The sequence below is a fragment of the Sinocyclocheilus anshuiensis genome, unplaced genomic scaffold, assembly GCF_001515605.1.
Source record: "Sinocyclocheilus anshuiensis isolate Anshui unplaced genomic scaffold, SAMN03320099.WGS_v1.1 scaffold230, whole genome shotgun sequence".
Classification (NCBI taxonomy): domain Eukaryota; kingdom Metazoa; phylum Chordata; class Actinopteri; order Cypriniformes; family Cyprinidae; genus Sinocyclocheilus; species Sinocyclocheilus anshuiensis.
In genome coordinates this window covers 385,471-401,898 of record NW_015546034.1, presented here as the reverse complement: position 1 = coordinate 401,898, position 16,428 = coordinate 385,471, and the positions used below count along the sequence as shown (strand labels likewise).

The 16,428-nt window shown below is 37.3% G+C and overlaps 2 protein-coding genes across 2 annotated transcripts in view; one reads left to right on the top strand and one right to left on the bottom strand.

Moving 5' to 3' along the window:
* LOC107698813 (glutamate dehydrogenase, mitochondrial) overlaps nt 1-5,928 on the top strand; it is a 15,344-nt gene extending 9,416 nt beyond the window's left edge. Inside the window, exons 6-13 of the mRNA XM_016499926.1 lie at nt 1,407-1,586; nt 2,795-2,932; nt 3,031-3,168; nt 3,256-3,336; nt 3,419-3,542; nt 4,557-4,648; nt 5,354-5,416; nt 5,792-5,928. Of these exons, the coding sequence (XP_016355412.1) occupies nt 1,407-1,586; nt 2,795-2,932; nt 3,031-3,168; nt 3,256-3,336; nt 3,419-3,542; nt 4,557-4,648; nt 5,354-5,416; nt 5,792-5,911 (936 nt within the window). The 3' untranslated portion in view covers nt 5,912-5,928. The remainder of the gene's footprint in view (nt 1-1,406; nt 1,587-2,794; nt 2,933-3,030; nt 3,169-3,255; nt 3,337-3,418; nt 3,543-4,556; nt 4,649-5,353; nt 5,417-5,791) is intronic.
* A 5,182-nt stretch (nt 5,929-11,110) lies between these two features.
* Nucleotides 11,111-15,717, bottom strand: LOC107698814 (synuclein-like). Its single transcript, XM_016499927.1, has 5 exons — nt 15,652-15,717; nt 15,432-15,559; nt 15,129-15,146; nt 12,971-13,015; nt 11,111-12,382 (listed from the first exon to the last, which is right to left on the bottom strand). Exons 1-5 carry the CDS (start codon nt 15,713-15,715, stop codon nt 12,374-12,376), a joined length of 264 nt encoding a protein of 87 aa, XP_016355413.1. The 5' UTR covers nt 15,716-15,717; the 3' UTR covers nt 11,111-12,373.
* Between the last annotated feature and the right edge of the window lie 711 nt (nt 15,718-16,428).

Genomic DNA, 16,428 nt, shown 5'->3' with positions numbered 1-16,428 from the left:
GGGGGGGGGGGGGGGGGAGCATGAAAAATCCAGTATCGACTGTCACTGACTAATTAAAAACGTTGCTTGGCCAAAAGCTAATGTGTTTCAGATACAAGGGAAACTGTCACTGTTCTACAAGGGAACAGTAAATGATTGATGGTATCAGTGGACTGGAATACAGTTGAGTTTATAAAGGGCAATGATCACTCTTCACTAATAATGCAGTCTCAGCAGATTTGCATGTACAGAGTGGCAGTCGAGGGAAATGTTGCATAAGCTTAGACTTATTATCATACATGCAACTCATCTTGATTTAAATGTCCAGCAGTAATGAGATGCTTTGATTTCTCTTCTCAGCCCAGCACATGTTTGATTATGATGCATACTGTATGTGTACATTTTTTTATATGGCTTTACACTTGTTTGGAGGTTAACAAGGTTACTGTAATGCATATAGTATTGAAATAACTATCGAAATGTCCGTCCCCTGCAGTAACCTCTACCCTGGCCACTGGCTGTTGTGTGTCATCTGTGAGTGGAGCACAGGTCTCCTGTCTCGATGCCGTTTCCTCATTCAGTGACATAAATAGGGCTATAGTAGCTGCCCTCGGGCAAGCTTGCAAGCTGCGCTTGGAGTGTGACCCCTCTCACGTACCCTTACGACAGCACAAGACCCCTTCACACCAATTCAAGAGCTCTGGTTGTTAGTGTATCACATGTTGTCCTCATCCCACCCTCTGAACAGCCCCAACTGGTGCTTGTGTTTTTGGATGAGAAACAGACAGCCAGTGTTGGCTGAAGTGTTGAGTTGAGAACCAAGCACTGGTTTTTATTCAGAACAGGTTTCATTAAAAAAAAAAATTCTGGAACTGAAAGTTTTCCAGAGATCCAGGGGGCGTGGTTGGATCCAGATCCAACTCCTCCCACCTTACATATACCTAAACCTACCCGTCTCCACCCACCTGATCACCAAACCCGCCCATCTCCACCCCTAAACCTACCCATCTCCACCCCCTAGATGTGGATCCAACCACGCCCCCTGGATCTTGTGTTCTGCAGTGAGGGGCTACTGGTTTTCCATGCCGTTCAGTTTCATTAATCGTTCCGCATTAATGTGGAGTTAAAGATACACATTCATATACTATTGTTGTTTTGTTTTTTATAGTTTTAGTACATCATGTTAGCCTAAATGAAATGCCATGGTGACCAGCTGAATTTTTATTTTCAGTCAATGTTTATTTAATGTCAAGTAACAACATTTTTTTTTTTAAGTTTTAGTTTTACAGTAGTTAACTATATTAACTCTGTTGCATTTTTGTTTTTGTGTGTGTGTGTGTGTGTTTTTGTTCTGCAGCTGAAAGAATAATACATTAATTGGCCCATTTTTCTGTCTTGTTTGTGTGTGTCTCTCTTTCTCTCTGTAGGATATCAATGCCCACGCCTGTGTGACGGGTAAACCCATTAGCCAGGGTGGTATCCATGGCAGAATCTCAGCCACTGGTCGTGGAGTCTTCCATGGCATTGAGAATTTCATCAATGAAGCCTCCTACATGAGCAAACTGGGCCTGACCCCTGGATTTGCTGATAAAACCTTTATTATTCAGGTATAAACGACAATTTGAACAGTTGGACTGACAGTTTCATCTTCACTTTAACTAGTTTTCTTACTGTATTTGAATGATTGGCCCTTAGTTTTTCGATACAATAATACTTTACTGGTAGAGTGAAGTAACTCAAATAGAGATGTTTAGCAGAATGTTCATGCTGCTCTTTTTTATGCTTATTGTGACCAGGAATGTTTGAGCTAAAAGAAAAAAGCTATAATATTGTCTTAGTAATCATATGGACTACTTTGTATTTTTTGGAGCATGACTGCCACTGATCAAAATATGTTTTCATTTTATGGAAAGAAGCATTGTCAATATTATACAAAACTTATGCTATTCTTGTGGCACATTAAGTCATACCGTTTTGTAACTAAATGAGGGTGAGTAAATGAATACAGACTTTTCATTTTGGGCTGAAATAACCAAGTGTCAGCATGATATGCTGACTAAATATTATTTCGCTGACACAAAAAGGAAGAGTTAATCATATGTCAGCGTCTAGTACATCTCAGTTCCTTGAAATCACGTGCTGTTTGAATCCCTCTACAAATAACGGCTCCGCTTTACAGCTGTAAAATCTGTTGACTTTACCATGAACCGGCAGATCTATTCTCTAGGATTAAGATTTAGTTGTTTTGTTGCAGTTTTCGGGTTCTTAATCACTGTGTGCTCGAAACTTAAAATCAATCAGTGCAGCCCAGACTACAGGGGGAAGGGATTCTCATCGACTGTTGCTCTGGGATTATTGCCGCAGAAATTACATTTTCTTTCTAAAGATTTAGCAAAGCAAAGAGCCAAGAGAAGATGTTGTCACGTGTTATGGATTTAGAGCAGCGCAGAGAAGAGATAGCCTAGTCATTAGTATCAAACGAAGCCTCAGGAGAGGAGTGCATTACATAATTCTTTTGAACCGAGTTGGTATGACTGCTTCCCATTTGTCCTTTTGTAATGTGAGCAGCTATATTCATTTCCCCCTTCGACATGCACATGACATCTTGCCAGAAATTCCTTTGATGAGGTGAATAGGCTTCCCGAGTATAAGCTAGTTCCAGTGTTTCTGTTGTAATTATGACAAAGATGCTTGTTTTTTAACCATTGATAGCTAGTCTATGCTAAATCAAACCACACGGGGGCGCCATTTCCACAAACAAAACAGGATTCTGTTTTTAACACAACTTATTCTAGTTTCTTATCCTATCATGCAGGGTTTCGGGAATGTGGGTCTGCATTCCATGCGTTACCTCCACCGTTATGGTGCCAAGTGTGTGGGAATTGCTGAAATCGATGGCAGCATCTGGAACCCCAACGGCATGGACCCCAAAGAGCTGGAGGACTACAAACTGGTCAGTTAGGAGTCCATTCACAATTGCTTTTTAGAATCCCTGGTGAGAATTTACCCTACCTAAACTGTTTTTTGAATATATTTCTGCTTTCTCTTTAGCAACATGGTACCATTGTGGGCTTCCCTAACTCTCAGCCATATGAGGGGAACATTCTGGAAGCTGAGTGTAATATCCTCATCCCTGCAGCTGGAGAGAAACAGCTGACCAGGAAGAACGCTCACAATATCAAAGCTAAGGTCTGACACCAACAGCATCGTTCAGATGTGCTTGTAATGCTTAAATGCTCTTCACCAGTGCTGAACATATCCTTTCTATTGCTTCAGATTATTGCTGAAGGCGCTAATGGTCCCACTACGCCAGATGCTGACAAGATCTTCTTAGAGAGGAACGTCATGGTCATTCCAGTAAGAGAACAACATTCTCTCAAACTCTGTCGTGCTTCAGGAAAGTATAAATAGGAATAATGATTCATATCTTGATGCGCAGGACATGTACCTAAACGCTGGAGGTGTCACAGTCTCCTACTTTGAGTGGCTGAAGAACCTGAACCACGTCAGCTACGGTCGTCTGACCTTCAAGTATGAGAGGGACTCCAACTACCACCTGCTGAGTATGTGTTTAAGCTTCCTCCAACCGCTCTATCAGCCTCAGTCACTCAAAGAGCAGCAGCATGGAATCAATGGACTTGCATCATTACATTATTCAAAGCTATTGTCTGCCAGCAGGCATCTTTATCTCTTCAGAATGTTCTCTGTAACACCCTATGTGTCCTCGTTTTTCTTGATTCCCTTTCTTTTCATCACTCCCTCCCTTTTAGCACTTGTTCTTAGCATGCGGGCAGGCCTGATGCAGAGCTGTGACCAGCAGGGTGTGACACTGTTTCCTATAGCAGAGTTTGAACCACCCCTACTCTTCTGTGCTATATTTACTTGGTCACATGGCACAGATTCTCTTTGTCTTTCTCTCCTTGGTTAAAGCAATTTAATTAACATCCAAGTGTCAAAGCCTGCTGGCCCTTCAAGAAATGATCCGTTAATGTCATTTGCAGTAATTAGATGGGATGGAAGCCAGAGTAATGAAGCTGCTTTTGAAGAGATGTGTCAGTTTTAAAGTTGACAGAATTAAAGTTGACTGATAACATTACATTGTGATGGTACCGATTTGTGGTCCCTTTTAACAAATTTTGAACAAGTAGATTTCTATTAATTCATGTGCATCCATGCTCTCGTTTTATTCATAGTAAGTTGGCGGTGACGCACAAAGGAAATAGGTTATTTAAAACTACAAATTGTAATGCGCAAGACTGCAAAAAAAAATCCCAAGTGCATGTGAATAGTTTCACGAAGGCACAAAAAACTTTCTTGTGTGCATTCAAAAGTCTGTTTTTTTTAGGGGCTCTGTATGCTGTCACTTCGAGAAAATCAATGAAAACCCTGAGAGTCTGAGAAAATAAAAATATTTACAGATGACTATACTGTATACCAAATGTAATGTTCTATGAACCATTAATGTTAAATATGGTCTGAAAATCTACTGAGAGAAAAGTGGAATTTTGAAATGGCAAATGTATAGGAACTTGGATTTGAATAATTGATCAACCTATTTTTTCTTTTCTTTTGTCCAGTGTCTGTGCAAGAGAGTCTTGAAAGGAAGTTTGGAAAGCAGGGTGGCCCAATCCCAGTTGTCCCCACTGCTGATTTCCAAGCTCGTGTAGCTGTAAGTGTCCATAATGTTTTACCTTCTTTGCCTTGTATGCTTATGTGTGTGTGTTTTTGATTTATTTTATGTATATTTATTTATTCTTTTATTTTATTTATTCTTACATTTTTTAAAGGGGTCATATGATGCTTTTTTAAAGATCATTACTTTAGTCTTTGCAACTTCTCATCTTATCTATGCACAATCAGCTTGTAACACTCCAAAGAGAAAGGAAAACTTGAAATCGCATCATATGACCCCTTTAATGTTTTATGTACTATTTTTGGTAAAACAAAATTTAGTAGTCTGAGGAGCAAAACAATCCCAATCATCAATTTTAATCATCATACTGAGCTCAAAATTTTCACTTTTAACTGATGTCGATGTTATGTATATTTATTAAATTGTATTTATTTTATGTGTTTTTTTTTTGTTAATTGTCTTTTTTTTTTTTTTTTGGTGTAACCATTTAATTTAAAAATCACTAAACAGAAAATCACTTTTTCAACCATTATGCAGAGTTTAAGTTATCACTTCGGTGACTGCTGTTGATATACCAGCTATTGACTAGATTTCATTGATTACAGAATGACAGTGCAGTCAGTCAGTCAGTCCTAAAGACTCTGTGAACAAAGCTTTGGAGTTCTCTCCAAGATCAGCAGTTTTTAACCCTCATGTCATGTTTATTATGCATTGTTGTGATGTGATGTGTTTGTCATACAGGGTGCCTCGGAGAAGGACATTGTGCACTCTGGTCTTGCCTACACCATGGAGAGGTCGGCCAGGGTAAGTTCCTGTAATATCATTGAAAAGATTTGCATACTAAAGATTTTGCATACTATAGCATTCAGTCACACCATCTGTAAAACAACACCAGGTAGAGCAGGAACCGCCCTTGACTCCACCTCAGCTGCTTTATAACAGCGTTGTGTTGTCATGAAACAGTTGAAAGATCATTTTAACTCGTCCACAACGTTCAGCCCTGGCTTCAGGCAGATTTTAGTCTAGTGTGGTATGTGCATTGTGCAAAGAAAACCACCTCGCCCATTGCACAGATGTCGTTATTGTTTATTGATGCTTTTCTGTTTGTCCTCCATGCTTTGTAAAAGAGTTTTAATGTAGTCAAACCTATATTCATATAGTAATATTTTCCCTTTGCAGCAAATTATGCGCACAGCGAACAAGTACAACCTTGGCTTGGATTTGAGGACGGCAGCTTACGTCAACGCCATCGAGAAGGTCTTCAAGGTGTACAATGAGGCTGGCCTGACCTTTACATAAATGACCCAAAAAAAAAAGAAGACAAAAACGTCCATCAACCTCTTGATTCCCCTTCACAACCTTTTTAACATATCAGAGTTTACATCAGCCTAACCCCTACTTCCTCTTATTATAACACCCTCATGCTGTCATATCCCAGAAGCTCCGTCCTCATGAGTTTGAGAACTATAAAGCGGTTTAATCTGTTCTGAGGCTGCGGTTTTCACTGCTTTGCTGTATGTGATGTGGTCTCAAAACAAACTGGCGCCAATAATCAGGTTTCTCAAGTGTGTCTTGTTGTAACTTGTTTATTTAGTCCTTGAGTTTTGGATTGATCTGTGGTAAACTAACGTGGTCCTCTTCAAATGCAGCTGTAGCGCACTGTTTTAAATGTCTGTTGATTTGTCATGTTGGCCCTGGATTCCTCGCGCCTCGAAATATTGCTTCAACTTGGTGCGTTTATGTCCTGGTAGGTTTTATTTACTTTATTCTTATTGTTCGTTCTTGCAAGCCATTTAAACATGGTTATTGCTACAGTAAAGAAGAGCGTTAAAGATGCCTTACACCTGTGAGCAGGAGTTTTATACTCAGAGGAATTATTTTCTGTCACTATAGTTCATGTCGTGCATCACACAAAGGGAAACCCAGCCATGATTTGCCTCATCTCAATGTTTTGACCTAGAGATGTAATGAAGGTCTAGCTGACAATGTGCAGTACATTTAGGTACAGATGTTTTTTGTATCTGAGGCAGTTCACACCCCATAACTTTTAGAGATCTGTTAGTTGTTAAACCTAGAGGACCCGGCGCACTCGCGCATAAATGAGAGCTGGAAGTTGCTCGCCAAGCTTATCTGCACCCATATCTGGAACTATGTTTTGGAAGTTTATATTGCCTTTTTGTTGAGAATAAAACAAATTATCATAATTTATTTTCTGTTGTATTTTTTTTCTCAGTGTCACCAAAATACCACATGTATCACACTCGGTTAAATAAATTATCCCTGTTATGTTGATCATTTTGCTGTTCCTGTTATGTCATTATTAGGATTGGCAATAAATTAAAATCTTGGTAATTTAACAATTGAGTGAAAATAAGGCTGAATTTTAAATAATGTAACTACTTTGACTGGTGTGACTATTGCCGTTTTTGCCTGGTCCTTTATGATTTGCAGCTTATAACATAGAAAAATAGAAAAGGTATTTTCTCATATCAAACCTTTCAGAAGAAAATTTTTTCTTGGGAATTAAACACTTTTTAGTTGACGTACAACAACAACAAAAATGTATATATAGATGTTCTAAAAGATTTCTCTTTAATTCTACAGAATAATTACTGAATGTGCATGAGGTGTGTTTTTGCTTTTTTTCAATTAAGGGGAGGTGCTGTAAAATGAATCGTTATATATTTGTAATTGTACACTACTACTATTTTGTACATGCAACTTAGCTAGTTTTATTGAAAATGAAAGCAATAATTGAATTAATTTCCACAGATTTGTGACACAAAAAAAAAACCCTGGTATCCCATTTGTAAACTTTGAGATTCAGCTCGTGTTTAAACTCGTGATCTCTGACATGACTTGATATTTGAATGTCTCTTCTACTAGCCAATATCAGTTCCTAAAGGAAAACTGCAAAGAAGTGACATCATTTTGGTCGGATAACAACAGCACACACACCAGTAAGTATTAGTAATGAATTTGATTAATTCTGTGATGTTTTGTGTTATAAGCCGGTTTGTCTTATCTTAAAACATGACATCATGTTTGTCAGTATTACAGAAACCATTTCAAACATTAGCCAAAAAAAACAACAACTTTGCCTTGTAAGATAACTCAATCTCTCACTGAGCAACAGATCTTTAGTTCTTTATTTCCATGTTAAGCATCAATTTTATTGGTTTTGTTTAAATAATAATTATAATAGAAATGCATTCGGAAATGATTTTCTAAATGTAAAAATCTCAAAAGGTACAGAAATATAGGCATTGCCTGTTTCAAGACGACATAAAACATACAGCCTCTGGAGAAACATTCAGGGCTGCCATATAAAGTTTTATATGTGGGGTCCAGTTAGAATCCAGTGATGAGTGAGAAAGTGCGATCATGTTCAAAGTATGCAGGCTCACTTGAACAGGCCCTTCCCAATGTCCATAGCCTGATCAGCGGCACTTTTAGCTGCAGCGTCTGTAGCAGCTTTGCCGATTGCGCCGCTCAACATATCCCCAACGCCTACAGACAGAATGTATTGATCAGAGAGTTTCAAACTGCATGAGTATGATAGTGGAAGAATTAAGTATCTTTCCAAAGTCTCCTATCAAAGGAAACTAAACGATTACCTCCACCCTCTTTCTGGCCTTTTGCACCACCTGCCTTTTTCTTGTCTCCTCCGATCATTCCTCCAACTTTCTCTTTGGCCACCTCAGCTGATGTAACATTCATAAAAGTTAATGATCTTGTCTACATGTTTTAAGTAAAGGAAATTACAAAAATTACTAGCACTTGCAATTAATTTAATTGGTTACATTTTCAGGTGTTTAATTTTCAAATGCCATACTGTGACCTTCAACAGTGCATCGATGCATTGAGCAAACAAATCGAACTTACCAGCCTGATCGATAATCTTGTCCACCTGCCCATCTGCTGCTCCCTTGATGAAGTTCATGTTTTCGTGTTTGATGTCAGTCAGGAACTGTGTGTGTGCATCAGAGGTGTGCGTACTTATAGGCTGTGGGGTTTAGCATTTTTACAACCCCACCCCCCCAGGCACTGGATGAGGAACACCCTCTCAAACTAATCCACCTCTCTGGCATTATACATCTCTTTCATTTCATGTCTATATTTCTCTTCTCACGCATGAAAGGAGTATTCAGAGCTGAAGAAAGTTATAAATTCATTAAATTGCTAAAACAAGACATTGAACTTCAAGAAGAACCCCCTCAGAAGTAGTGTTTGTACTGTAAACAGGGCATGGCATCACACGCAATACTACTGGAAATACAAGCTTTCACTGTTGGCGAATTGTTGTTTGGGTGGATACAAGGTTGCGTGACTCATGAAGGAAGCAGCTGAAGAATTTATGTGGCAAAATGAGTCGAAGCTGCTGTAGGCATTTTTACACTGGTTTGGTTTTTGAGATGTACAGTCTCTGAAATGATTTGAGATCATTTTCATAATGTTTTTATGTGATTTTGATGCTAAAGAATGTTTGTTTGGTGGGTTTGTTGAAGATCAGGTGCGAAGGAACAGAAACCTCCATTGTGAAGTGGGGTCCAATAGTCTGAGACCACGTGGAAAATGTAGGATACAAAATTTAAAATGAGTGATATTGGCCACGTGTGCCAGAAGTCAGATTTTGTTCTCCAAGGTAGCTACTTGATATAAATGCTACATGTCCCAAAACTGTCCTAAAACTCCAGTCCATCAATTAACGTACTGTGAAGTGATAAGCTGCATGTATTTATGAAACAAATCCATCAAGGCATTTTAAATTTAAACCATCGCTTCTGGCCAAAAGTCCTCTATCCATGCCTCCAGTTTAAAAAAAAAAAATACAACCCCTGTTGCCCTTTTAACTGTTTTTTTTTTTTTTTTTTTATAATATTCTATTAAAAAAAAAAAAACACCCCCTTTTCCCTTTTTACTTTTTTTTTTTTTTTTTTTTGCTTATAAACGGTGCTTGATCTTTGCATATCTCTCTCTTGATTTTGATTTCTCTCTGAAGAAAGCAGTATTATGGATAGAGGGATCTCTATTTTAGTCAGAAGTTAAAAAGATAGTTCACCCAAAATAGAAGAATGACACGGAAGAGAAGAATTGTTAAATAAAAAAGTAATTATTATTGTTTTCTTTGTACACAAAAAGTATTATTGTAGCTACATAAAATGACAGTTGAACCACTTTTGATGCCACATGGACTATTTTAACAATGTCCTTACTACCTTTCTGTGCCTTGAACGTGTCAGTTGTGTTGCTGTCTCTGCAGGGTCAGAAAGCTCTCAGATTTTATGAATTTTTTTATGATAGTTTTTGGTGAACTATCCCTTTAATGAAGTGTTAACAATGGATTTATTATTTATTTATTTTCCAAACACACAATGTTTTGCTTAACAAGATGTTAACTGATGGGCTGGAGTCATGGGTTACTTGTGGATTATTGTGATGTTTTTATCAGCTGTTTGGATACTCGTTCTGACGGCACCCATTCACTGTAGTACACCATTCACATTGGTGAGCAAGTGATGTAATGCTAAATTTCTCCAAATCTGCTCTGATGAAGAAAAAACTCATCTACATCTTGGATGGCCTGAGGGTGAGTAAATTTTCAACAAATCTTTGGGTGAACTATTCCTCAATATAATATAATCAATATTTGGTCAAACGACACATAACCAAGCATGTGTGAGCATACCTGCTGCTCGTGTCATCTTATTTTTGTAATGGTAACCAGACTTAGGAATTTTCTCTGTGTACTGGGTGTGTGCTGATGGATCCTTAGAGGGTAACATGCTTAAGGAGTGGTGGATAATTACTGTGGCCTGTGTGAATGTGTTTTGGCTTGATGTTTGTTAAGCACTGCAGATCTTGATCCTGTAGTGCTAGATTATAAAAACATACTTTGCAATTCATTACCTTTCATGTCTAAAGTTTATTGGCATCATAAAGGAAGCTTGTTTGGACTTTTCCAAACTAGGAGTAAATAAATAAATAAAATGCCATTTTAGCCCCCAAAGTAAAGGCTGGCTCTATTACGTCAATAATATATAGCTGTAAATTACTTCCCCCTATAGATAGTTCCAGATACTACAGGCTATTTGTGCTCCATAATACAACTATTTTGTTTTTTTAATAAAACAGATTATTGGAGTACATTTTACAGGAAAATACTATTTCAATCTCTACTTTGAAACTTCATGTTTAATTTAATGTGTTACTTTCTTGTTTCTTTATAATTGTGAAATTTAGCTTAGTGAAATTTCTGAGTGAAAACTGCATTTTGTGGTGTGTACAAACTACTGCTTGCAAAATCAAACTTGACACAGCAGTATCGATTTCAACAAAACTCTTTATTTCACTTATACAGTTTATAAAACCAAACTTGCCTGCTTTGATGCTAACATAAAAGGTATGTGGGACATTTGTTTGTGTGTGTATATACTATGTATATGTGTGTGTGTGTGAGAGAGAGAGAAAGGCTCAAAGAAAAAAGCTTGAGAAGAGTGTGTTTTTATCAGCTTTATGTGTATGTGTGTGTCTATATGTGTGTGAGTGTGTGTATAAGTGAATACAGGAGTGCTGATAAGGCAACATGCAGTCTTCAGTTTTTTGTGGCTTCAAAGAAAGAACAAACTGCAATGTTTGATAGCTTTGTCCTAGTTACCTACAGCAGACACGAGCCTGGGGTGGATCTGAACACACCGTTGAGTGACAGGACAGGGATGGGGTTTGGGTGGCCATGATGGCAAGGCTAAATGAAGATGAAGACAGTCAGATCTACACTTCTTAGCATTCCCTTGGTAAAACACAGTGCCTAGAATCAGCATAGCACAGTGCTACAGAACAGACAAATAACAAACTTTGCAATGGTGCTGTAGTATTGCTTTTACATTGCGGGCATGACAAATTCATGATCGCGCACCGACTTCACATGCATCGCAACAAAATCAGGACAAAACAGGATGTGTTTGAAGATTTGATCTCTTCCTATAACATCGAAAGACTCCTTGTCCCAACTGGAACCAAATCTCATGTGTATAAACTAATGAAAAAATGCAAGTCTAGCACAGCTACAACAATACGGATAATCGTTTTTTGTTTTACAGTATCTATGTATACAGTATGTGTTCACATTTTGTGAATAAACATATTTGTTCTTACTCTAACAAATCACACGATAAGTCTATTGGTCAAGCACACAGTAACTATATTCTGCACACATACTGAACTAAAGGAATGTAATGTATCTCTTGATGTACATACAACTTGTCATTGCGTACATTGCAGCATTTTCAAGACTAAATAAATTGAAACATGGCTACGATCTCACAAAGATCCAGACGCACTTTGCTACATGCCCTGATGAAATGAGATGTATTGCTTTTCTTACATTAATGGTCATGCAGGTTTCTTTTTTCCCCCAGCCATGTTCCTAAAAGACCACCTCAACCTCTGATATCAGCCTCTGGGCTTCATTTTGTGTGTATGTATGAGTGTGTGTGTGTGTGTGTTTGTTTTAGATGAGGTGTGGATGGGAAGAGGAATGACAGTAACACTAGAGAACAGCATGACGACACCACAGATGGAGAGGAGGGGAAGCGTCACACATCTAACGGCTACAGGGCTCAGGGAAAGTCTTTTTCAACTCTGGTTTTCCATACAGTCACAAAAAAATATCAGCAACATCTGGAGTCTGGAAGGGGTGAGGCTTTGGAGCAGAAACTCAGGGGGGAAGAGAGGGGACCGTTTCAGCTTCAGGCCTCTGGACTAATAACCCTGATGAACAGAAAGAACACAGATTAAGTCATTTCATATATGGTTTAATCCTGGGATTCTTATCTACGCAGATGCAGATGCCTTGGACACTTTCCATGAAGAGAGTTCACAATAAAGTCAATCTTTTCTCAGGAAATAGTCAGTGTGTTTAAGTAGGATTTTATTATTATTATTTAAATTAATACTTTTATTCAGTATTAATTCATGAAATAAAAAAAAGTGACAGTAAAGACATTTGTAATGTTACAAAAGATTCCTCTTTAAATATGAACAAATTTTAAATAACATTACATTTTTACAGTATTTTTGATCAAATAAATGCAGCCTTCGTGAGCATAAAATACCCCAAACTTTTGAACGCTGTATATGCTTGGGGGGAACCTTTTTATGGTATGCTACACAGTATGCTACATAGTTTTTTTTTCTTTTTTGTTAAAAATAAGTTTAGCAACATATCTAAGTTTTTTTTTTTTTTTTTCAAATGACAGAATCATTAAATTGGTCTCCTTAATGCTTCAAACATTAAAAAACAAATAAATAACGGGAGACCAAAGTGCACTGTTTTCATGGAAAGTCCTTTTTCCTCACCTCTCCACCGTCTCCTCCTTCCATGCCCCCATGAGAGAAGTCACCCTGTGAAATACAGACACTGTTAACATCCAAGAGACAGCTGCTTTCTGCTTTAGATCCAAATGGCATTCAGCAGTGAATCTTCATATGGAGCGCAATAACAGCTTTTGTCATGTTAAACAGCCATACTAAATAATATCCATTCAGACATGCAGGGATGCAGCACAGCCACGGGCCTCTCAGACACTGTCTGTTCACTGCAGTGTGTTATGACTGCTGTCTCTGCAGAGATGCAGGGAGCGAGGGAGAGATGTAAACGGTGGTCATGGTGAATGCATCTGGCAGGCACATCTTCTTCTGTCTCTGTCTTTGTTTGTTCCGTCTCTGCGGTGCAGCTGTGCTGAGCTCTGCTGCTGAGTCACTGTCAGGACCAGACACTCTGTCCTCCTCAAAGGACTTTCTGCCTCACAACAGTCTTAAACTAATCTCTTTCTTCTTTACATCCCCAACCAAATCAAAACCTAGTTTACTTTCATTATCTAACATATTTCAAAATGAAACAGGCATTTCAACAAGATGTTGTGATCTAACATTTGCCAAAAAGGAAAGTTGTTTCAAGTAATAAGTGCTTAGTTACATTTTCATGAGCGATTCTGAAGACAGCGTGCACCCATGAATCATACACAAAAAGACTAGGAACTTTTACATAAATAGTAAACATTTTTTATATTTATATTGATTTTAAAGCATAGCCTAATTGCTTTCTGAATATCTGTATTCACTGTTAAAATGAGTTACCATTAGCCATTTAACTATGAAAACTGATCTGTGATTTCCAGAAAGGGGAACAACGTCTCCTATACAGCAGTTTAGGGACCTATGCATTTGAATACATAGATATTAATACATGCTTTGGATGATGTTCTGAAGGCCAAACTTTGGTTCTAGATAAACCATTAGTCCTTCATGCACAATGTCAAATCATGCAGAAAGATTAGTATTATTGAATTGTTTTTGTTTTAGTTTTTTTTGCAACAGCAAGTAACAAGAATTTTGTGCAGGGAAAACATGCATCCATGAGCAGTTAAAAATGCAGAATGCAGTAGCACTCCATTGATAAGCTTTCTGATTATGTGAAAATGTAACTGTTTCGTGTCATTTACTTGATGAATCACATCATTTTATTGTATCTGTCCTGTCCTGCCAGAATGTATGCTCTGGTATAAGATGAGTTATTATCACGATAAAGATCCCAGGTTGTTAGTTGATGCAATGGGAATGAGAGACAGGTAAATATGAGGACAGATCGGTCATTTGCTTGTCATTCATGTCACCCACATGTGTTCATTGAAAAGATTGACTTCTCTTGATGATAACATAACTGTGCTGTCAAGTGACTAAAGATCACTGCATTTCATTTAGTGCATCTGCTCCAGTGTTGTTATTATTACTTAAAACTATTAATAGTTAATTAAACTGAAGCTGAAATAAAGTAAAATATCAATATTAGATGAAAATCTTAAACTTAAAAAAAAAAGAAAAGAAAATTAGAAATATTGCCTTGGCTACTAAATGAAATTAAATAAGTTTAGGTTCAAGTACTAAAATTACTAAAACTAAAATGAAAATTAAATTAAATCTGAACAGAAATATTTAAAAAAATGACAGAAACCTAAAAAATACTAAAATATAAACTAAAACAAAATATAAAAATGAAAGTTAATTAAAATATTCATAAATAATAACACTAAAATATCACTGATCTGCTGCCTTCCCAATTCTATGGGTATGAGTTTTTATCCCAGCAAATTACTAAACACTAACAATATTAGCTCATTAACTTGATGGGAACTGATGGGAATTCGGGTAATCAATGAGGTAATCAATGCAGCCATTCTTTCTCATTATGCACAATGAAGAGAATGACTCCAGGGGGGATTGAACTGAACTCTGCTGTTATATAGATGGTTGTGCACATTCTCCCCATCTGTGTGGTGTGATACAGCAGTCAGTTAAAGTTAAAGCTCAGTCTCATATGCAGCATGGAGTATATATGTATGTGTGTATATATGTATATGTATGGAGTACATAGCCAGGGCGGAGCCGAAGACCACTATATATGAGCATTTCTCTTTACAAACCAAATCAACCATTCCCAACCCCATTTAATAAGCACCTCATATAAAGCCTCATCCTGTTAACAGCACAATTGTAAACAGGGAAAAACAAACAGAATATGTTAGACACAAAATACCGGTATTTAAACAGTAAATACACAGCTCTTCTGCTGTGTATAATCAAAAAGATGTAGAGCTTGCGGTTATCTCAGATTAGACACAGATCCCTTAGGCTAGTCTTAAGTCATTTAAAGGTGTTTCAAAATGCAACACACAAGAAAGATTAAATATGGTATTTAAGTGATGTGAATTGAATTTGATTTTGGAGAAAGGGCGACATCTAGTGCTAGTGGAGATCTCACCGGGTTGACCAGGCCGGTTGATGCAGCCACATTCTCCAGCCCCTCTACGGTCTTCTGTCCAACTTCATTAGTGCTGCCTACCGCTGTTTCACCGACAATATTCGCCTGGTCTGTGGTCCTCTGGGCAACTGTGAGTGTCAAAATTATAAAGAGTGAATGTAAATGACTTCTTAATTCTCAGTTTCAGTTCTCTAAAGATGCATGCATATTCATTTCTCACCTGTGTTTACGCCTGACACCACTCCCTCTTTTGTCTTGTTACCTGAAATATGAGAAATAAACATGAAATATTCTTCAGAAATTGCGGATTGGTACAAAAACACCAAATGAAGTTCCATATAAATAGAGGCAAAGGCATATGGCTATTCAAGGGTCAATGTGAAATAGGCTATGTAAATTTTACATTGATATGATCGTAACAATAGACAGAACAGCATTTTTTAAGAACGCTGGATAGTTTATTGTTGATAGTCTATAGTTTATAGAGTAGATAGGTGTCACTCTGAACATATTTTTAATGATAAGTGAGTACAGAATACAAAATATGTGAAACAGAAAAAACATTAACAATATACACACAACGGATTTTCAACATTGAGACAATTATATTATAATATTATTACAATTTAAAATGTATTTTTTTTTATACATTTTAAAATGTCATTTATTCCTGTTACGGCAAAGCTGAATTCAGCAGCCCTTACTCCAGTCTTCAGTGTCTCACAATCCTTCAGAAATCATTCTATTATGCTGTTTTTGTGCTCAAGAAACATTTTGTATTATTATAAAAGTTAAAAATGATAATTTTGTCTAAACCATGACACCCCACCCCCTCCTCTTTGGTTTGAAAGAACAGCATTTGTTAGATTTTTTTTTTAACTATTTATAAAGTGCCTTTACTGTCAGTTTTTTAAACAATTTAAAGTATTGTTTGAATAACAATATTTAAAAAAAAAAAATGCTGACCCCAAACGGTAGTGTATACTAAATTCTAATT